This window comes from Sparus aurata, chromosome 5 (genome assembly GCF_900880675.1).
Source record: "Sparus aurata chromosome 5, fSpaAur1.1, whole genome shotgun sequence".
Taxonomy (NCBI): Eukaryota; Metazoa; Chordata; class Actinopteri; order Spariformes; family Sparidae; genus Sparus; species Sparus aurata.
In genome coordinates, this window is record NC_044191.1 from 11,281,377 (window position 1) to 11,304,489 (window position 23,113).

General features: G+C 46.1%; 1 protein-coding gene across 5 annotated transcripts in view; it reads left to right on the forward strand.

Annotated features, from left to right (window-relative positions):
* Positions 1 to 23,113, forward strand: part of rtkna (rhotekin a) — a 71,082-nt gene that overhangs the window by 22,152 nt on the left and 25,817 nt on the right. Inside the window, exon 1 of one of the 5 annotated variants that reach the window (XM_030416204.1) lies at positions 1,372 to 2,909. The exons of 3 other annotated variants lie outside the window; for them this stretch is intronic. In XM_030416204.1, coding sequence (XP_030272064.1) covers positions 2,814 to 2,909 — 96 coding nt within the window. In that variant the 5' untranslated portion in view covers positions 1,372 to 2,813. Of the gene's footprint in view, positions 1 to 1,371; positions 2,910 to 16,539; positions 17,049 to 23,113 lie in introns of those variants that run through there. One more of the 5 variants, XM_030416205.1, reaches the window with a different exon arrangement.

Consider the following 23,113-nt stretch of genomic DNA (forward strand, 5'->3'; position numbering starts at 1 on the left):
AAAGTCATACTTAAAGGTCACTCATGCAAATAGTGCTTTAATAAAAGTCTTTTAAAAAAGGGCATGCTAATCATGCTAACATGCTAAACACAATTCCAACACCAAGCAAGTAAAGCAAAAACAGTGCATGCCCACAAAGCAGGTGCTAAAGCAATCATGGTATTTCAGACTAACGACACAAAATAAATCAATATAAAAGCTGAGACACTCCCGATCCAAGGCCAAAAGTATGTAAGAATGTATGTATTTCAATGGAAGTTAAACTTACAGTGAAATGTAAGAAGAAATGAACCACGTTTACTTTCTGCTACCATGAGAATTCTACAACGGCACTGGCGGTGCCAAAATGTGCACAAGTGTCACATTTGGAGATCCCGCCTGAATATGTCTCAACTAAAATCTCTCTCACTTTGCTCTGCTACACTTGATGAGCATCAATCCTGACAGGGAATGTTCAGGTGCTGTGCGGTGGTTTTCCAGAGGTTGCATCTCCATCACTCCAAGGGGTTCTTCGCTCAAAAAATGCCAAATGTTGTTGGGAGGAAAACAAATATTTGATTCAGGATGCGTTCCAACTTCGTTTTACTCTGACCCAGTGAGGTCCATACTGAGGCCTCCAAGTCTCCAGCAATCTCACAAGTATCCCCTTTTTTGTTGGTACAAAGATTTTCCATACAGACCTTGTAGCAGTTTGATTTTGCTGATGCCAGTTCTTAACAGGTTGAATGTACTTAAGTATCAAAAGTACAAATTAATTGATACATATTCATATTTACTGCTCTAGGTTGACTGATTGTCAGTTTGGCCGGTTACCAGATCCGATATTCGGCGTCTGAATCACTGTTTCTTTTGTCTGATGGCTGATAATGTGTGATAGTGTTGTAATGATGGGTTGCTTTGGCTCTGGTGCACCATGTAACCTGCAAAGTAACACGTAACTACAGTTATCAAATAGATGTAGTGCAGCAAAGTTGCTTGCCTCCAAACTGTAGTGGAGTGAAAGTATAGAGTATCAGAAAATGGGAGTACTCAAGTAAAGTACAAGTACCTCAAAAGTGTACTTAAGTAAATTTACTTGGTTACATCCAGTCACCGTATGTTTGCTGTAAGGAGGGATCTCCATCCTCATGACGAGCTCTCTGAAATCCCCTGACTTAACCACAAGAATGTGTGTTTTAATTAATACGCCTCTGTGAGCGGGGCGCACTGTGACGCCGGCTTCCTGTGTGAGTGGTCAGCTTGCACGCCACAAAGGAGGACACACACATTACACACAGCACACACACGTGCTCCGCTCTCCTTCTCCCTCTCTTCCTTTCTCTCTGACACACACACACACACACACACATCTGTATCGGGTACAGGATGAATGCTCTCTGCTCCTGCAATGTCGTGTATGTTCTGAAGAGCGAGGGCAGATCGGCTGTAGGAGACTTTTCTCACAGGACAGAAGCGGAACCGTCAGTGCAGTTTTTATGGCTGGGAGTCACATGGAGTAAACTCTGGAGCTCTCTGACCGGCGAACAGCTGGGCTGATGGGAGAGGAGACTGTCCTCGCCCTGGCGCACGACTTTGTGACCTATTTCTCCCTGCTGAAACAACTTTCCCTCATATTTCCGGACTACATAACTTTTATCCAACGGTGAACGTGAAGTTGACGCGTCTTTTGGGAACCGATGTGTTTTGTCGGATGTGCCAGGAGAGACTGTTATTAATATTTAAACCGTTGACTGATAAAAGATTGAAACGATCCGTGGCACTGGGGATCTGTGCTATGAAATATGCATTTGAATTTGCCAAATGCATGTGACCCTGTGACCTACTAAAATACTGCTTCTTCAAAATATCTGATTTTTCTTTTTAAACCGACATCTGGATGACTCTTGTTTTTTTAATTTGTAAAAGAAAGAAAGAAAGAAAAAAACCCACAAACGTGACTGTGTAATGATATAATTACACTAACGTAACACTTCTAGAGTGTTTCAGAATCGCTTTGGTGTTTATTTTCACTCCCTCCCCTCAGGACGAGCGCCAGCTGACACGGTTGTAATTCCTCCATTTATTATCGCACCAGTAAAAAGAACAAAGCTCCCCACCCCTCTACGCTTGTGTGGTGGTGTGGTATTCGCTATTTGTTTGTTTAAAGGGGCGTGGGGGCGTCTACAGTAATCTCTCCTTCTCCTTTCCCTCTTTTCTTCTTCTTCTTCTTCTTTAAAAAAAAAAAAAAAGTTCATTACCATCACCAGAGTCGCGTCGGAGGGGTTAATTCCAGCGCCGAGGAGTTGGGGAGCGTCAGGGCGCGCACAGTGGGCTAGTTGTGTCGATCACTCCCGCAGAGGCGATGCCCTTTTGTGGAGAGGTCTCTTGTCACACAGAGGACAGACGGCATTCACAATCGGGACACAGGGACACAAAGAGAAGAACTGCTTTTTAAAAGGCTCCATTCTTTGCCGCGCCACCGCTGGGTGTTGACTGTGGGTGTTTTCAGAGGATCTTTGTTGCCCGGAGAAAAGTAGAGAAGAAGAATACGCGCCGTGGACGGGCTGGGGGATTTTTTTATTATTATTATTTATTTATTTTCATGGGCAGGGTTACTCCAGTGCAGCCGGTGCTGTCATCCACACCACCTCTGTCGGTTTTTCCCGGAGCGACTGGTCCTGTTTTGGATGAGGAGCGCAACTTTTACGCAATGCTTTACGCACTGATTGTAGCAGGACGCTGTCAGAATGAACTTTCTCTCCCTGGTGCCTGCGGGGTAGCTGTGTGAGACGGAGCCGAGAGGACGTTTGTGGATATTTTTTCAGCTCAGAAGGATGCCAGTTGATAAATTCACAAACATGGAGGAGAAACTGTGGATACTGGAGGACCTGAATATGATGTACATCCGCCAGATTGCCCTCAGTTTACAGGTAAAAAGTTGACTTCCAGTTGACCATCACTTGTCTCTCATCCTCTGCACTCGGTTTTGTTGCCCTTTTTGCGCCGTCCGCGCCAGTTTTTACACAATCTCAAAGCTGTGGGGTGTGTGAGTGTGAGAAGCGGTCATGTCTCACACTGTTCTACTTTCCTTTTTCTTTGATCGATACAAGCTCTTCCTTTCAGACGTGTCTGCCAGTCCAGAGCACAGTGCATCACTGTGCCAGTCTGCAGCTGTGCCTCGGCTTGTGCTGAAGTTTACAGAGGGGCTTGTTGAAGAATCTTTTTCTATGTGACAAACAGCCCTGGTGTGGTCTCCCCCTCTTTTTACAGATGGCACAGCTCTCACTGACAGCAAACAGAAAACAACACCGCATGCCATCCATCTCTCCCTCTCCCTGTCTCCCCTTCCAACTGGGGTTCAGGCACAGTCCACAGCTGCGCATATGGGCCTCATAAGTCCCTGTGGGAATGCGTGCATGCGTGTTTGTGTGTGTAGGCTCATATTGTGCTCCATACGTCTGTCATTAAGGCAGCATCCAACCAGTCTCTTGTGCAAGTCTCCACAATCTCTGCCCCTCAGTTTAGGAAAGCGCGTGTTTTCATTTTTTTTCCGACACTTCAAAAGAAGAGGAGACACATGGCCGTTGGAAATCTCACAGGAATTTCAAAGGGAAATTCTAATAGACTTTGTTTTTCTGGCCACGTAATCTAAAAAGATATTGTCTGCCTGTGCTGCAGCTGTTCCGAGGTGTTAAAGGCAGACTGTTTCTGTCTCAGCGTGTCAACTGAAATCCAGCCCAGAAAGCCTTTAGCTGTGTGACACACGCGCTGTACGAGGGGTGATATCACCCACTGGTGCGTTGTACCTGTTAGCGGCCTGGCATCGCTTTTATGTGTGAGTCATTTGTGAGTTTATTGGTACCTGCGCCAAGTGCCACAGAGCGTGCCAGGTGCCTGGCTTTTTATTGCCCATGTGACGTGCGACCGTGAAGTAACACACAGTCCTGCAGCCTTCAGCTTGTGCGGGTCTACTCTCCGGTTTCCTAAACGTTGGGCTGTTTTGTTTTGTTTTTTTAAAACCTTAGAGCCACGCCTCCTCCAGAGTAAAAGGGATTTTCCTGACGCTTTTATAGCGCCTGTAGCCTGGACTGTACTGTCGCACAAACCCGATATCACGAGTTCCTTTTACCACCGACTTGATCGGGGCACTAATGTGATTATTAGTTCCTGTCACAGGGCCTCCTTTTGAAGAAGAAACTTGTTTACAGCTCGGGCATAGTCCGGAAAGTGTTGTGTGAATATTGAATTTAGGGCATTATGGTGGAATGTAGAAAACATACAGGCATCTCTGTGCGCAGGTCTCTGCATATTTCAGCGTTTTGTCGCCTCGATTCCAGTTTTATTTCCTTAAATTGAATTGCCAGGCTGAGGAATGCATCGTAACAAGATGATGAGCTCCTATTTAGCCCTGTGAGAAAACTCTCTTGTCACTTCCCCTCCATCAGAGGGAGTTCAGGGGTCAGGGCCGGCTGCAGAGAGGCATTACTCTGCAATAACCCAGCGAGGGTTTCAGCTTGCGGCGTACAAAATGTGCTCGTCTTCAGCTTGCAAGTCTTTCTTGCTGGTAAACACTCGCTTGTTTGCTCACATGCTCGCTCGCTCAGTCCCTCCCTCCGCTCATGTCTCCTCTGCCTGGGTGGGTTTATGAGACAGGGATTCTTTGTATGGCGCTGAGCTGCACGGCCCACAGTCCAACTGTAATTTCGGCGAGCTTTGGATATTTTCTGCTCCGGAGTTTTTTTTCATAAATGTCCTCCTGGGTCATCAGGAGTCGCAGTTACCACGCCGTAAACCCTTTTTCTCCCTCTTTGTTTTTCCCCGAGGCAGCGTGAAAACACCCTGAGAGCCACTCCCAACTCACGCACACACACGTATGTACAACATATGCAGAAGCACACCTTGTTTTGTTTTTTTTCTTTTTTACTGTTTTTCTACGCTGGTCATCTCCAGAAGACAAGAAAATGTTAAATAGTGGGAAGCTCATGCACCTCCTGAGGCCTAGCATTCCTCAGGCAAGCATAATTGCTGTGTCAGGAGCGGAGAGGGAGCAGCCATTGTGTTATTTTCGAGCTCAGTAGGAAGTAACTTTTCGGCTCTTCAGGTTTTAACAAGTCTGTTGTAATAGGAAAGAGTGCATTCTTGGCTCCCATGCGCTGTTTTCTTACGTCTTCCCCACCCCCTCTGTTACGAGGCCCGCAAGACAGTCGATGAACTGCTTTTTTCCTTCGCACACACGCAAGGTTTAAAGGCATTTTTACCCCACAGACGACAGAGGAGAGGTGGCTGATGGGAAACAGGAAATGGTCTCGTGTAATTGCCGTTTCCCAGCGGGAGCGACATCATGATGTCACTGGACTCGCTGCCATTCATAGGCACATAAACAACACTTCCTGTCCCCACAGACCCGGATACATGCGGATGTTTTTTTATTCGCTTTTCACCCCGGTTCACTCTCCTTCACCTGCTCGGGCTCTCTCACACTGTCCTGTCGATAGCCACAGGGCACCGTAGATGGACACTTTCTCCCCGGTCTAATTTTAGCCTGCAGACTGGCCTTGAATAAATGCGCCGCGGCTTTGCCAGAGTTAAATGTGGACGTTTGATAAAAGGGTTTCTGAGGTCATTCATTTTTGCCCAAGTTATAAAAGCAGGATTTGTCTGGTGCATTTCGTTCTGTAAGTCAGTCATTGTTTGTGACCGTACAATACTTTCTCTATGTGAGACTGCGTTTGCGTTGACCTCACTGGCTCTGAAGGGTTGAAGCCTGGGACATTTCACTGCCACAGCTCCGGCTGCCGCCGATCATACCAGTGATATCATCTCATCTGTTGAAAGACTGAAGAGCAGCCCAATCACCAGAATGAATCTTAGCTAACTATGTTTCTGCAAAATAGCACTTTTCGGACCCCTGAAAATGTCTGCAGGTCTCCTCTTTTGATGCCACCAAAATGGCTTCTCAAGGATCTCCTTAAAAAATATCCACTGGCGTGACTGGAACTGCCATCGCCGGTTTTACAGCCTTGTTGGCATGATAACACCACCTCTGTCCCCTCCCCCTCCTGATGCGAAAGTCAGCTAAAAGCATTATTGATTGTATTTAAGATAGTGTTAACAATTCAAAGTTTTCAGTCCTGTTTAGATTTTAATTTACCATCAGTCAGCCCAGGCTGTCATTGTAGTAATCAGGCTGACAAATTACAACTTTCATTTCACTCTTTATCAACAAGTTCTACAAAAAAAAAAAAAGAAAGTAATGATTGATTGCTCTTTGAAAACAGGAAAAAGAGCACTTAATATACCAGAGGCAATCCAGGCACTCCAGATATCAGAGGATGTTTCTGACAAGGAAAGAAATACTTCAAATGGAAAATAGATTAGGCCATATCAGTTTTAGTTGTTTTTGTGGAGCCCTGATGAAGACCAAGTTGAAACATTTTGGCTTTTTTAACGACAGGTCTTTTGATAATTTAGCCACTATAATAAAAGCTTTTTAATACTTTCATCCCCTTTTAGTTTTTTCCCTTTCCTTCAGTGGGTCGCGTATGGTATTGTGCAGATCTTAAAGGTTGAAAAGGTCAAGGTCCGCACGAACAGAAGTTACTCTCCCCCACAGAAAACACTGCTCCTTAAACGCCCCGTCAGTAGTCCCACCTTTAAATCTGTGACTTTGTGACATAACAATATGTCACCATGTCACACATTTGCATAATTTATGCTTAATGGCTAGTTTGGCACGTTTAAATGAACTGATGAATCTGTTGTCGTTAGCGGTGCTGGCTCAGGCGAGTCTACGCTGACCAATCAGAGCAGACTGGGTATTCTTAAAGAGACAGGAGCAAAAACAGAACGTTTCAGACGGAGGGGAATACAGTATAAAAATAAAATTATGAACCTGAAAATGAGCATTATAATGTATCATTAATGCAGTTTGTTATATTTGGACTGCCTGGATTGCCTCTGGTCCCTGAAGTCCTATAGAAATCCTTCAGAACCGCATTGACCCTAACATGTTGCAGCCACGGATGCTCAACCCTTGACCCTTGTTGACAAGGGTGAGCTCGCTTGGGGGTCAGGTGGGAGTTTTTGGCTGCCTCACCCTGGACTCTTGTTTGACCTCTCACACGCTCCCGAACTCTAAACTTAGCTGCGGTCATGCCTCGGATAGTTATGCAGATTCTAGACACCACAGGGCAGGCCTTAAATATCCACTGGCTGGTTTTCATGCAGCCCATTTGATCTCAGATTGCCTCGGCCACTTGATGGAGCGGGGATTATCAGAAGCCAGGCCGTCCGCTCCGATCGGTGCACCGTCTGTTTCTGTTTGTATCAGCAATGCTGTTTGCACAGACATAGCTTTTCTGTATGAATGTGTTTGTTTTGTTATGTGTAGTTAAGTGGCCATTTCTGCTCTGTATATAAGCCCTGGTAACAAATGCAGTATCAGCCCTGGTAACGGATAGTTGGATTCCTCAAACCGAGTGCCTTCTAAATGTAGGAGGTCCTGAAGGGCAAAGGCCAAATTGACAGCGGTTAATCCCTGCCTGCTTGCCAGCCTCTGGGACAGTAAACCAGTATCTCTTTGCACACTCTGGCTGGAATGATGAATCTCACTGCACACAATGAATTTATAGTAAAAAAGTATAAGGTTAATCTTATTTATTCTTGGACAGCCAGACAGCGCAGTGTAAGATTTAGTTTAGATATCCTTGCCTTTCTCAATTGTTTTCTACTGTTATCATTATCACCTAATAAATCGTCCAATCTGAATTTAGTGCCCGTCTTGCTCCTGTGATAAATCCATCCTTTTGGCTTTGTCGGCAGTATCAATATATCCTCCCCCCGAGAAGCAGTCAGCAGTTGAAATCTGTGTGTGTGTATCTGTAGGTGACTGTGTGTGTGTGGGAGTGTGTGTGTGTTAGTTCAGCTGTGAGCTTGTTTAGGTAGCCTAAGTTACGCCAGACCTGCTTGCTCCAGTGAAAGGTGCGCTAAAGCTAACAGCTCTCGCTCTCTTGTGATACAGGATACACACTCGCATCTGAGCCAAAGCACATTCCTCCACAACGGCCTGCTTCATCGTACACCGCTCCCCGCTGAGCTCCTCTGTGTGCCGCCGAGAGTGTGTGTGTGTGTGTGTGAGTAAATATTTGCAAAGAGTAATAAGCCAATACTGTAAAGCTATACAATCAAGCCAAGTGCTTTGATTTAATTAGGGACATTAAGTTTATCACCCTGGATTTCACTGTGAATGTGAGTTTTTACAGTTTGGGTTGAATTGGATGGAAGACTTTCCCGGCTGTAGTGCAGCGGCCCAAAATGAATGGAAACAGCCATCCGCTTGTAAGTGTTATGTACATGGGTTTTAGTCTGTTTGCTGCGTGTGCGCGCGTTGTGTGTTTGTGTAAGTGTGTCTTTGGCATCTCCGCCATGGATAGCTTCAGTGTGTTCCAGTTCTTCCAGTGCTGTATGCCAAAAGCAGGCACGGTGTGTGTGTGTGAGGTAGAGGAGAAAGGGGGCTTTGTATCACATCACACACACCCGTCCTCTCCTTCTTGGAGCTCCTCGCCCTCATCCATCTCTCCCAAGCCCTTCCTCTCCTCCTGCCAGCCTCGCGACTCCAAACCATCTGGCTCCCCACCTCACCTCTGCACACCCCAACTCTCCCCCTAACCCTTCAGGACCTCACCACAGCGCCGTACCCCCCCTTGTACCTCAGTCTCCACCCCAGGCCGTCGCCCATGCAGCGGTTAGGAGGAGCCGCACAGGTCTGAATAGGCGCTCTGTGCGAGCAGGAACCGGTTAGATGCCGCGGCCCGGGCCAGCTTCCTTTGAAAAACAGCAGGCGCGAGCCAGGGGAGTGAGAAGGAGAAAACACCGAGCCAAAGCGAGAGGTGCTGTTATTGGAACGTCGATCCTGACTCCCTGCGCCTTCCCGGCCTGTTCCTCTTTGTCGTTCACTCCCCTTTCTGCGCTATCTCTGCCAGAATCAGTTTCGTACTTTCACTCTTGCTTCTCTGCCTCCTTCTCCGCCTATAGCCATCATTTCCACACTCTTTAATCTCACTCTTCGTTATCACCTTTATTTAATACCCCCGTCTCCCCCGTCTCTGCTCTCACCTGCGCACACACTTTGATTTTAGCATTTAAAGGATTTTCCCTCTTTCTTTCTTTCTTTTTTTTTTTTCCAGCTGCAAAGAAAATTGGAGCCACTTAAGCTGTTTGAGTTTAGACTGCAGGCATTATTCAGATCAGCACAGATTGGATTTACGGCTATGCTCGACTTATCGTGTCAACAGCTCACGAGTTTTCAAGTGGCGATACAAAAAGGAAAAAAAATGCCGTATTCCTTTGTAGAACATGTAATTAAGAGCATCTGAACGTGTTGTGGAGATGCAGCTGGCGGCGCAGGCTGTTTAATCAGATGGCTGTCTTTGAAAATGTGTTGTGAACGCACGCACTGTGTTTAAAAAGAGCGTTTGGTAATGAGCTTAATTGAGCCTGTAGATGTTGCCTTTGTGTTTGTCCATATGGATACACTCTTTGCTCTGTCTGTTTGTGCGCTCTCCGGCTCGTGAGACAAACTGCGCCGCGAACATGATTGTTTGCAAGTTTATGGCTCGAGCATTGACTTTATTGATTTCTGTGCCTTTTGATGAGGTGCGTGTAGGGGGCGTGGGGGAGTTTTATGTGTGTCTATTTCTGTATGTTTAGCTCTCTCTTTATGATCTCTGATCTCTCCATCGCTCTCCCCGCTGTGACTGTGCAGAGTGAGCAACAGAAACAGAGAGTGGGTGGAAGTCAGAGAGGCGGAGGACAAGTGTGTAGCATAAGCTGTCTAAACAAACAATTACCCCCATTAAAACGGTCATAAGCCCGGCGAGCATACCCCTGAAGTGGATAGCATCCGTGGCATCATCGGCATCCTCTAAAGATTGGCTCTTTTGGGGCAGCGTGTGTGATGTCTGAGCAGCAGGCCAAAGCGCCTAATTGAATCAATGTGAGCTGCGGGATCTTTGGCCGTGTGTGTGTGTGTGTGTGTGTGTGTGTGTGGGGCCGGTGGAACATCTCTGTCAGCATTTGGAGGGTTGCCGTCCAATCGTCTGAGGGTCCATTCTGCTTTCATTCTCAAGGACAAGAGAGGACCTCTTCTCTCGCACATTTGTGATGTAATGATGTTATTGTCTCTCTCTCTCTCTGTAAGAGGCCCAGCGACATCACATAGATAGCAGTTTGGTGGTGACACAGAGCTGAACAGATGGCCTCACGGCATCTGCAAATGTCTTTGTTAGCACTAGCCTCGGTTCTAGGCTTCTCCTGATGTCCTCCTGGGTGTCTTGAATTGAGAAGATGGATGGCTGTGTTTTTCGAGGAGAGCCTGAATGCAAAAGGCGAACTCGTCACGGGGGAATTCCAGGGTTTGGAGGCGGGTCAGCAGGAGCCGGGGGCTCAAGCCTGAGGTAGATCTGAGGGGCTGAGGCTGCTGAAAGGGGCCTCTTGTTGTGGTACGAGGTGTTGAGAGGCATGTCTGAGCTGTTCAACACACACACACACACACACCCCAAAAAAAAGCGTCTCTGCCTCACCCTGATGAGATCAGTGGAACAAACTCTCCAGCTGGATGATGTCATGGCTGGGACTCGGGGTCAAAAGCGCAGGGTCACTTTTGGAGGAAGACGTGTGTGTCTGCGCGAGAGAGGGAAGGGTGTGCATGATACCCGATGAGAGTTAGATGAATTTAAACGGTCTGATGTTGGTCTTTGCATGAACAAACACACGCCTAAGCACACACACCTTTTCACTCGCGGTGTCCTCCTTTGCCCCTCTCCCCACTGTCGGTGAAGCTCTTAACACAAGCCTGTAGATCCTCCACAGGTTATGCGGGCTGAAGGCTGTCCATGTGTCACTGTTTGTGTTTTTAACCTTGTCATCATTAGGAGATGAAAAGGTTAATCCATCTTATCTTCACTGCAAAGGACTAAGGGACTGTACCGGGATTCCTATTGGTTCCGAGGGGCAGCATGGCTCGTCATGATTGGCTGAGTCGGACTGAAGACCCCTGTTAACCTCTGCAGCACTGTGTCATTGGTCAGTATGTCACTGGACACAGACGGGTTGTTATGCAACTATGTGTGTAAGTTTATTTAGGCCCTTATTTTAGACGTACGTAAGAACACAGGCAGCTCATGTCCTCACAGATGGCACCCACAGCTGTCACTGTGAGATCCGTCGTGATTGACAGTCAGTATATATAGCCGAATACGATCAGTGTTGATTTAACTTGCATAATATCAAGGCGCTGGGTGCGACAGCTATGCATCACTGATGACACAAGTGCCCCGTGAGGTTTGTTAGGCTTCTCACGCTGCAGGCGCTGAAGCTGAGGCAATCTGGAGGCGTCGCTGCGGGTTCTGGGAAATTGCGATGGGGATTCTTCGCATTTCTTTTAATGCACCTAATCGTGAAAATGATCCACAGATTCATCGATAATGAAAGTAAACACTATTTTCCGCCCTGTCTGAGATCTCATCTGTGATAACAAGCTTGAGTCGAGCAGCCCGTGGAGTTGATGTCATGCCTGTGTGTTGTCCCCTCCCTTGCGCACTTGAGGTTAGACAACTGTTCTGCAGCACCATCAGAGCTGACTGACTGATGACAGCGTGTCTCTACATGCATCAGGTTGCTTGCGTAACAGACAAAACAGTGACTGACACACAACATCAATATGGACGCAGTTTCTTTGAAGCAAGGCAGTTCGAGTAAAGGGGAGAAGTGAATGATCCTCTTTCAGTGTCTGTACATGTTGCAATTCCCTCTTGTGGCCAGTAGGTGGCTGATGGGCTGCTCAGCCTGGATGAATGAGGGGGATGTATTCTTCTTCCATTTCTCATCTAAAAACATGAGGTTGTGGATTGTGACAGGTCGATAATAAGAGTGGCAGTTAATATGGGAAAGGTTGCTGCAGTATGGCTGAACAATTCATATAAAGGGTTACAGTTTATTTGCTGGAACAGCTGGTTCCCCCAAATGGACTTAATATTCACGTCCAGTGCTGTTCAGGTGCCAAGTCCAATTTGTGTCCTATAAATTAGAAAAACTCACATCGCTTAATCAGTCATTTTTAGTCCAGTAATCACAAGGCGGTTGTGGACGCCACAGTACAGTGTTAGCCACACGTCCTGCACTATTTAGCCAAATAATTGCAATGATCGTCAGTTTTGTGCCGCAATAAAAGAAATGGCGCTCTAAAAATATGACGGTAGCAGGAAGAAAAAGCCATTACACTCCAGTGTTTTCATTCTTTTTCACCGGGCACCTTGCAGTAAAGCAACCGAAGCTTATCCGTGTGGTTCAGTGCTTCCTTTGGGTCAGTTTATGTGAAATTGCCCAGAGACCTTTATTCAAACAAAGGGCTGTGGAAAAAAAGAGGGTGAAGTATGTGAAAGAGAAACACAGGCCTGTCCCTCAACAACTGCTGTCAACAAAAGCACCAGATTAAAATCCGCAGAAGCCCAAAGTGCGAATTCGGTGAGCTCGCGTACTGTGCAGTTGCTCCTCCGGGCCCCGATAGGAGTTAAGATTTCATTCTTTTTCAAGCTTATGAAAAGATTACAAATTGAACAGAAGTGGTGTAGAGAGATGCTCTATAATTAGACACGTGGCAACAACAGGCTCCTCCGGAAGGAGAGGAAGGAAAGGGATCTTGAGGATGTACAGTAGCAGCAGCCGGGGAGGAAGAGAAATGGTTGTTTGGGGGGGAAGACACTCTTGTGAGAGAGTCAATAGGAAGTGCTCGAGTCTCAGAGGGAGAGGGCCGTGTGGGTTAGTCTGGCTGGAGGAATGTCCTGTCATCCTGTGAAACGCAGTGTAATGACTCTGGGAATGATGCTATCATTCATTCAGCTGGTCCCACTGACTCATTCAGCATGGGAAAATTGACCCTGTGCAACTACTGTTGGACGTATCCTCTATTCAGATTCCTTGAAGATTTAGTAGATGTGTTGCTGGTTTCCTGAGTAGCCTGTTTAAACAGGTGGACATGGATAGGACCATGGATGGGCCACATTCACGTTACGTACGGGACGGCAGTGGAGTTACAAGCAAGAATTTGTGAGTGCAACACCACCGGATAGTTTTAAGGACACCTCAGGACAGTTCCGGCCATGTTTGTGGAGATAAAAACATATACTTTAAGCTGACACATGATGTTTTCCTAAGCCTAACCAAGTGTTTTTTTTATGCCTTACATGAACTACACCATAAGCACAATGTTGTCACAAGATCAACAAGAAAATTGAACATAAAAAAATGCAACGTTTAAACTTGTCCATGGTGTGCCAAAGGGCCAGACTATGACATTCCTTAAGTCTGACCTGTAAATCTTGAAATTAAAATGCGTTAAATCAATGCACTTTTTCCCCCCCTCTGCTTTGTTTATTAGTTTTAATCTCAGAAGGAGGATGTCAATTGAATTGTCATGAATTCCCCCTGCTTAAACAGCCCCGGCTTCAAACTTTTAAAGGAAATAATTGCTTAGCAACAGACAGAGCTAATGAATGGGGTAATTAGTCACTAACAAAACAATCAAAGGGCCAGAATGAGCTTGTTAAAGGACCGCATTAGGCCCACGGACCGCCAGCTGAATAGGTCTGTTGTAGGCTCATGGATTAATCGCGGAAGTAACTGGCAGATTAATCGCTAATGAAGATGACCGTTAGTCGGAGTGCTAGTGTTGTGCCTGCTTGTTCCGGTCTCGTCGCTCACACGTGTCGCTCCCTGAACCTCTCCGTGAACTGTGAGCGCAGATTCGTCTCCGACAGCACTTCTCTGTCCGTCTCCCTGGCACAGCTACTTGCCGACGAAACCTTAATCTGATTAGCCGTGGGATATATTTACAGCGCTAAGTCCTGAGTTATCAAGGCTCATCTTGTTTTTGTCGCACGCGTCTACACTCCCACATGGAGAGAGCGAGGGAGAAGGCTTTATGTAAGAACTCAAATGTTAAATACTGTATGAGTTTAACATTCCTGCTGGCGTGTGATGCTCTTGGTTTCCGTGGAGAGTGTCCGTTCCAGTGGAGCGGACGCCGTCACAAAGCTCCTCTGTTGTCCTGAGCTGGAGGTCAGGGGCTGTATTCACCCAGCCAGATGCACAGATGTATTATTGCACCAACGAGATGGACTTTGTTGCTCTGTTGCCATTAGCCAAGGCTGCCCACAGACTGACTCTCTCCTCCTCCATCCCGATCCTCCTACTCGTCATCTGCCGCATCTCTGGACTGTGGAACTCGTTCCACTTCTCATCTCACCCACAAACAACAACAGCACGCGGCGTGCTTTTTACCAATCCTCCTTCGCAGTATTCTTTGTGCACTGCTGGCATTTTAGGAAAATGTTAAAACAATTTAAAAAACAAAAAAAAAACGTGAGCAACGTTCAAATCTTTGCAGTTACTTCCTGCCAAAGTGTATTTTCACAACGTTCCCCTCGTGTTTTCGCAAAAGACGTCCCGAACCCTCCTTCATTAGTTTTCCGGTGCGGATTTTTCCTGGAGCCAAACTCTCGGTCAGCTGATTCACCCCTAAACCGCCGAGCTCAGTTTATTCCCACACTTAACTCCAGCCGGACTCGCTGTGTTTTCCGCTTCCACCTGCCCACAAATCACTCCCATACATCACCGTCTGACAGGGTGATACACTCCGCTGCACTACTTCCCCGTGTGCACCTAGGCAATAAGCAGACGCAGGCACTGAAAGAGAAAGAGGAAGGGCAGAGGGAGACGGATGAAGATTCTTATTTTCCCTGGAATGATACGTTGTTCTGCCAGTATCAGTAATAGTGTTACTGAAGTAACTGAAGTATTCGCCTCTTTTCTGACCTACATGGAGTTTCTGCACTAATGTTCTTTTGCATCTGGATGTAGCATACAATTACAAACATTTGTAAAATAGAGATTACTGGAAAAAAAAAAAAAAAAAAAAAAAACTTTAGAGACTGTTTACCAGAGATGGAGTGTAACTAAGTACATTTACTCAATTTGTGCGCTTCCTCCGCTGACTCAGACTGTTCTATGCTCAAAATGAAACCGTTAGATGTGCTTTGGCTTCATAGTAGACATGGTAGACTTCATTCATAGACTATCACAGTCCAGGGCGAGGCAGGGATCGACAACCTCGTGAAAACTGAGATGAAAGTAATCGGGATAAAAGAATACCCCTCACTCCACGGTTCACACTACCCGTGAGGACACATGGCAGACATGCACACAACATCCTTGAGGACCCGTCACATATCCTACACCCTGAATACCAACTCTTACCCTCAGCCAAAAAAAAAAAAAATGCTACGGATTCAGCCGGTGTCAAAGCACCTGCTTCAAGCTTTTCCTACATCCATAACACTATTGAACAGAACAGCAGGTTGATGCTTAATGTAGAAAACAGGCTGCGAAGCACTGTTGTACTTGTTATTATGATTTTATGGTTTTACGGTTTCACAATTACTACCTTATCATTTCTTATATACTTATTCCTGTTATTTTAACCTTTCCGGGCGTGTGCAACATTGTCAGCTGTTTTACTTGTACTTTCAATATTTAAGTACACTTACTACAAGAAAATAACCGTAAGCACATTTAATATCAGATCAATAACAGGAACCTTTAACTATAGTACCATTCCAGGGGTGGAACTAACTATTTCAACCACTCAAATTACTATAATTAAGTAATTTCGGGGTACTTTTCATTTAATTTTCATCAGGTTTGGGGAGGCGACCATGTCCACTGAGAGGAACAGAGCAGGAGTTTGGAGTAATAAGACTGAAGATTTGGAGGAGCAGAACCCCTTTTGATTGAATGCCATTGCCACTGTTTACTTGACAAGCGCAGATAAAACTAACAGTATTTCAGCTGCTTATTTGAATTATGGAAGCAAGAAAAGGACGTGTGTGGGGGGGGGGGGGGGGGAAGAAGCATTGTAGTGCCCAAGTGTTCAGTTATTCACACAGCATATAGAGAGAGAGAGAGAGAGAGAGAGAGAGAGAGAGAGAGAGAGAGAGAGAAAAAAAAAAAAAGTTGAGTCATAAGTTAAAAAAAGAAAAACGTCTTTTTCCACTGTGGGCGGTGTAGGCACAGAGGACCACAGTAGATTTTTACTGACACTCTTGCAACCCACTTCAAACTATGGCCAAACTCCCAGCTGCCAGATCCTTCTTAAGTCAGTTTCTCCCAAATGGCTTTCGACCTTGCCACTGTCATTTCGGAGGGACCTCGGAGCCCAGTGGGAAAATAAAAACATGTTTGTGTGTCCTTCAGTGGACAACAAACCCGTGAGAAAAAAACCCTTCTCAGTAACATTATCTCATTACTGTGCGTCTGGTGAGTGTCTGTGATGACACTGTTAGTAAAACTGTGTCCAACGCCCCCCTGGGAATCTCCTCAAGGACCCCTGGAGGTTCCTGGAGCTGTGACAGCCACTGTCGCTCCCCTCTGCGCGCGCGCGCACGCACGCACGCACACACACACAGATTAGGAACAAACACACACACACACACACACACACCCGCCTCCTCAGAAACGGCTCTCGGTTGGTCCATCAGCCGGTCAGTCTTTATCCTCCCTTGCTCTTGCGGTGCTGGTGGTGTGTGTGTGTGTGTGTGTGTGAGTGTGTGTGGATCAGGACCGGAGCTCTGGGGCTACTCGGACGACGACGACAATGATGATGATGATGACAATGAAGACGACACAGAGAGAGGCTCACACACATGACCGCTGTCGTTCCCAGATTGCCAAGAGTGGGGTTTCTGATTTCTGCGCGGATCCTTAACAACTTCTGCGGGTTGATAACCGGCAGCTATTCTCGGATTGTCGATTTTATTTTAGCGGATATTTGCCTTGTTTGCCCTTAAATGGAGGCGCCTCAGAGGGAAAGTGTGATTTGAGGCATTTCTCGGGCTGTGTGGGACGCTGAACGGTCCCCTCGGTGTTGCGTAAAGCGCCCGTGCTTGCCAGTTTTGGAGAGTTGGGGAGCGGAGCGCTCCTCTTCGGATAGGATGAACAACTCGAAGAATCAAAGGGTAAGAGCTGGTGTCTTGTTTTCCAATCGTTTACTGGCGAAAGATTTCAGAGCACTTTAAGTTTTTTGTTTTTTTTATGAAATGGAAAATGTCAGTTGCGCTGCACGTGACACTGTCCGCTATTCGTCAGCGTCAGATCACGCAGACGGTGATTCCGAAGAGACTTGGAGACGTCTCATTGGACCCTCTATTGATCGTAGCAAGTCCAATCTGATAACACACCGTCCAGTCTGTTTGGGAAAGAGCCAACGTCACTGTTGAAAACGTGGCGTTTTGAAGTGTTCTTGTTTATCTCCCGTCGCTGCATGCCCGATCGAACCTGATCAGGGTCGGCTTTAAATCGATATTGATATGTTGATGAATTCGGCTTGCTTCTCGTTCAGTCAGCGGATTTAATTATTGCAAATTTCAACTTTTAGAATTGCTCCACTCTGCTCTAACGCGATTGATTTGGAGAAATAATAGATTAACCTGTTCTAGTTGTTTAATTGGATAGCACGATCTATGCCGAATTAAAGAGTGGTAGCTGATGATTAGTGAGATATGTTATGTCCTGTTGTACAGGTTAATAACATCGACTTATTATTAAGATTTTTGCTCAAATTTCCAAATTTCAAAGGGAGTTGGGTCACAGTGCATCCCAAAGTGTGCCAGTTGTCTTACGACAGATAGGTGTGCCATTTTACATAAGGGGACCGGCAGAGCTACATTAATTACATTTCCTGTTGGCCTCATAACAAACTCAATAGCAGTCGCAGATAATAATTTTATTTCTTTGTTGCGTGTTAAATAACTGTTTGGCCCTCTCTGTGCTGCGGGTGGGAATAGTTATTCTCATTTTAATGTTGTCTGGCTGCACTGTGACATATTACTCAGCCTCTCAGAGCTGGAACAATGTGACAACTGTGGGATATTACTGCAGTAATGACTTACATCTCCCAGTCGTCAACCTTTCCCCTGTCTTATGAATAAATCTTTCCTAAACGCCTCGAATTGGCAGCGCAAAAATAGCCACACTCCAGCTGACTACTTGAGAAGAAAACACATTTGCAGGTGTGAATTTGGTTTGGTTTCTTTTATTGCTTCTCTCCACATCAATGAATAATTAAAATGGAGATTTTTTTTATTTTAGAATTTTTTTTTTTTTTTGCATTATGCTTTTTTGGCTCTGAGGATGCCAGGCCACATAGTGTCATGTCTGTCATGCATTCATTTTTTCTGTTGCAAGAGGCAGTCAGTCTTTCATTTGAACACACGCACGCTGAGCCACAAACAAGTCCTGAAATAAAGGTCATGCTATCCCCCTGAGTGTGTGTGACGGGCAAGTCACTCCAGTTCCTTGGGCTTGGGCACATTTGACCGACAGGCTGGTAGCTATGACCACTTCCTATAATCAACTTTTCTATCACCGCTGAAACTCAATCCACGTTCAGATTAACCAGACTGCTGGCTGCATCTGTGTCTGGTGATTGCCTTCACTTGACTTAATGACGGGCCGCTTCCCGGTGCAAGAGAGAGCTGGATGTTTAGACTTTTGGACTCATGTTGATGTAAAAGGTCACCTGCATTAACATCAGTCAGAGATTGAAAGAGCGAGACAGATGTGATCTTTCCATTCCTGGGCTACAGCCTGCCCTTCTCTGTGTGTGTGTGTGTGTGTGTGTGTGTGTGTCTCTATGTACATGTGCATACGGAGATCAAAACACGTGGTGTGTGTTCATTTTGTGGTGTTACATCTCTTATCATTAGTTCGGAAAAGGTCAAATCCTCAGTGTGACTGCGCGGCGTCCTAAAGACGCAGTCTTCCTCATGCTGTTTATGCGATGATTCGCTGCATGCATCTCAGCCGGTTTCTCCTGAATGCATTTCGGCTTGTGCTTTTCATTGCGTTTGCAATTATACAAGAGGGGGGCTGGTAGTAAGCATCCTGTGTCAGTTCGCTGGCCATGGAATCCTCCGGCCTTTGTCTCCCAATCAATAACCACTTACTGCAGAGGAGCTTTCTGCAGTCAAGTCTCTGTCTGTCCACCCTGACTTTCTGTCTTCCTCCTTTCTCTCTGTCTGTCAAGATTTGTATCATGAATGTCTCCTCTGCTTGTATCTGTCTGTCTCTCCACCTTCTCTCCTCCCCAGCTTCCATTCACCTCTGCAGTCACGTGCGTGTGTGTGTGTGTGTGTGTGTGCGCGTGTGTGTGTGTTTCTTGCTCTGTGCTGCTGTGTGTCTGCAGTAGAGGTCATTCTGTCTTCTCTGCTGATATTGGCCATTGCTTTTTCCCAGGAGGCGGCTGCGGGAACTGAGATAGGTAGGACTTCCTCAGCCCTGAGAAACACAGAGGGGACTGCAGCCCATTACTCTGTGTACTGTTCGGCATGGCAGCAGCTGTGAAAGAGGTGGGGGGGGTGCATTGGACTGTTTTGTGTCTCCTTGAGCCAGTTGTCTGAGGAATAGTGTGAAAAATGAGCCACTTAAACCCTGCGCCACCAAAATATTGCCTCTCCACCCACCGAAATATAGATTATTTAACTTTAGCATATACACTCCTCCTCTCTCTCTGGAGGTTTCGTACTTTTTCACAGCCTCCCCTGCTTTAGGTTCCTGGCTTCATGGCTCAAAAAGACACTTAAAAACAACGCCAGTTCAAAAACTGCCCTGACATGCCAGAGCAGAGCTCTCCCAGTAATGTCCTGCCCTATTTTTCTTTCTCCTTTTAGAAGCAAGTGTTGTGGGCAGAGCCCTCGATGGGTTTGTCCTGACACGAGTGCCTCAAAAAGAAAGGAGAGTGAGAGACAGATGTGAAGGGAGAGAGAGGGGTATGCCTGTGTACTGTAAGAATCAAACATGTATATTCATGCAGCAGGAGACTGATGGTCCGGGCTCCCATGATGCCGATTCGGTGGATGAGGAGAGGAGTGATGGACAAGGCAGGCAGATAAACAGACAGACAGACAATTAGAGAGGAGTGATGACCCGACGATGCAGAGGGAGATTGTGTGGGGATGGATGGTCATGGAGGAGAGGGCTCAGCCGCACAGACGGATAATCAGACAAGCGGCTAATGCAGAGCTGCTGGTGCTGGCAGCGAATCGCAGTCAGACCCGGTCCACGTCTATCTGTCATGTCTGTCTGAGGGAGCAGATGCCGAGCTGTCAGTCATTTATACAGCGCCGTTTGACAGGCCGTTTGATACGTGCTACCTGTTGTGTGTGTGTGTGTGTGTGTGTGTGTGCGTGTGTGCGTGTAAGCTTTTATTTTCCACTGCAAACGCACTGCCAGTCTGTGATTAAGTTGTGTTTGTTGAGCGGAATTGCTCTCATGTTGCAGATATAAGGGATGGACAGTCACACACACTCAGTAGATCTGTGGAGATCTAACATAATGGATAATCCATCCAGGCTTCCCCTTTCTCCTGCTCCCACGGCCCTCTGATGAAATGCTGGCATGGCCGTTTAGAATCGATAATAATGATATGAAAAATGCAGCTTTACACTGCCTCACACACACACACACACACACACACACACACACACACAAACACAGACACAGGGGAACACACCTCATTCCTTGCACACACCACGCTACTCACACGACGCAGACAGAGAGGATTGTGTGTGAAGCCTGTGTGTGACAGAGGACACACAACTAGCACAAACTGCAAAGTACAACCTCAGTATCAAAGCACGTGGTTAAATAAACACCGCTCTGACGGTGTCGATCAAAACTGGACATTATCATCAAGCATAATCGAATTGTGCGTCATACAAATCACGAGAATCTGAAAAATCATCCGCATAATGAAGTACAAGACAAATCCTGTTCCCCAGATCTAAGAAAATATGTGTGTTTGCTGCAGACCCCAACAAATGTTTCTCAGTGTAAATGAAAATTGGGACTCGACAATAACCCTCACATGATTTTTAACTTTGTACAATATCACGCAGACCTACATTAGTTTGTGAAACTGTAGTGAATGAAGTGGCCGGTGAGTGTGTTTAACCATGATTTATTTATCTGTGTACATGGTCTCACTGAAGTCGGGCCTCCATAAATAAATGCCACAGAGCAGTGAGTGACTATCAGACCTCGGTGCTGCAATGGTTCCACACTGGAAAAACTTGACCAATATGGGCCAGTTCCGATATTTTTAGACCGACTTGTTTGGCCGATGATAATAATATTTACTCCTTAATTTTTCTGCGTTGAAAAGCTTTTTGAATCAACTTCTAAACCTGCATGGGACAGTGATCCTCTCTCAATTCAAACAGCGCAGAGACAATTCAATTTCACTGTAGCTTTCCTGAGACGCCAGGCTGCCGGTCAGCCAGAGTTGGCGCCGTCTGTAATTGTCTGTAGGCCAAGTTTTTGCGGTGTGTCCAGCACTGTCGGCACTTGTTGGTGGCTTTTCGGCTGATTGAGCATGTCTAATATGCAGCGCCCGCCTGTGAGAGAAATCCATCTCTGAGTTCAGCTGAGTGTATCCGTGCACAAGAAGAGAGACGGGGGGGGGGGGGGAAGCTCCTGGAGCCTGTCGCTATAGTATCGATATATAGTAGTGCGGTTTCTCTTTATTTATCAAACATATTCTCGATTAGAAATATCTTTATTAGCAAGAGTGGTGTGAGAATGATTGGCATCGTAACAATGGTTTGTTAATCCGCCGTCCTAATACTTCCAGACTCTCGCCACCTGATGTATGGGAAGTAATTTCCTGCCATGTAGGTGCAGAACGTAAGAACTAGCTGGCTGTCAGATGTAGTCTTTGCGATGTGTTCAAGCACCGCTTTACAGCCACGGCGCAGGAGACGTGGAGGAACTGCCGTCCCCGTTGCTTATAGATTAGATGACTGCCGGCTAAAATGGATATCGATATTTAATGAAAGGCCATTATTGGTACTATTTATCAGTTTCACCTAGATTAAACAGCACGTGTATTGTATGCATGGTTTATATATCCTGTGCAGACGAATGCATTTGCTCAGATTCCCTCCCTTCGCAGACGGAAGCAGGGGAGACAGATGGGGTTCACTTTGCTTAGTATTGTAAGACCATGTGAGGGCTCACCTAGCTCTGTTCATGGTCCATTTACATGTTAGCCAACAGAGGCTGTGCATTGTTCTGTCGTAGCTGAATAAATATTATGCCGAACTCGTGTGTGTGTGTCTGTGCAGTGTCAGTGCTGTAGATAAGTGGTGCAGTAAACGAGGGTTGCGGGAGTTTTCAAGTTTTCTGCTAGTTTGTGTGCGTTTATGTAAATGTTGATCCTCCCCAATCTGTTTAAGTTGTTCTGGAGGGCAGAGATAAGGACCATGCGCAGACACTCACACACACATACACACACATACACACACTTGCACGCTCGCACTTTCTGCAATTAATTCTTCTCGCCTCTCAATCTCGGTCGCCCTTATTCGCTTCCTCGCCTTCACAAACTAATTTTCTCACTGTCTCACGCGCATTCTTTTACACACACATATATGCATAACACGTACATACAGAGACCTAAAGGGTTGATGTAAACCATTAGTAACCAGAGCAGGCTGTAAGTGCTGTGAAGTGGCAGAAGGGTGGAACCAAAGTGACAGACTTAGGGACTGCGAGTGGATCTCACCTTACATGTGTTCTCTCTGACATTGATATGGCGGTCGTTAATCAAGGCAAATGAAACAAACACTGCTTTTATTATCCTGTGAAAGCAGCACTCCTCAGATCTTAATTCATGGTGGCTATTAATTAATGGCGCACCCCAGGGCTGTAAAGCTGTCCTCCTTCACAAAAACGTGGTGTGTTTTACATTTCAGGTCCACTGGGTTTCTCATTTATAAATCTGCATTTCTTGCTGACCAATGGATATGGATGTTCACACGGCGGCCATTTTTCGCTGAAGTCACGCTCAGGGTGGGAAGCTCGAATGTCGCCATTGAAGTCATATCAACTTTGGGGAATCTGACAAATTGTTACCATTTTACCATTTCCTGATTGATTGATAGTGAAAATGTGGAGGGAAGTCGGGCCATATTCAAGGTAAAACAACATACTGGATGAATCCCATTAGCTTCTGTTAGCATTC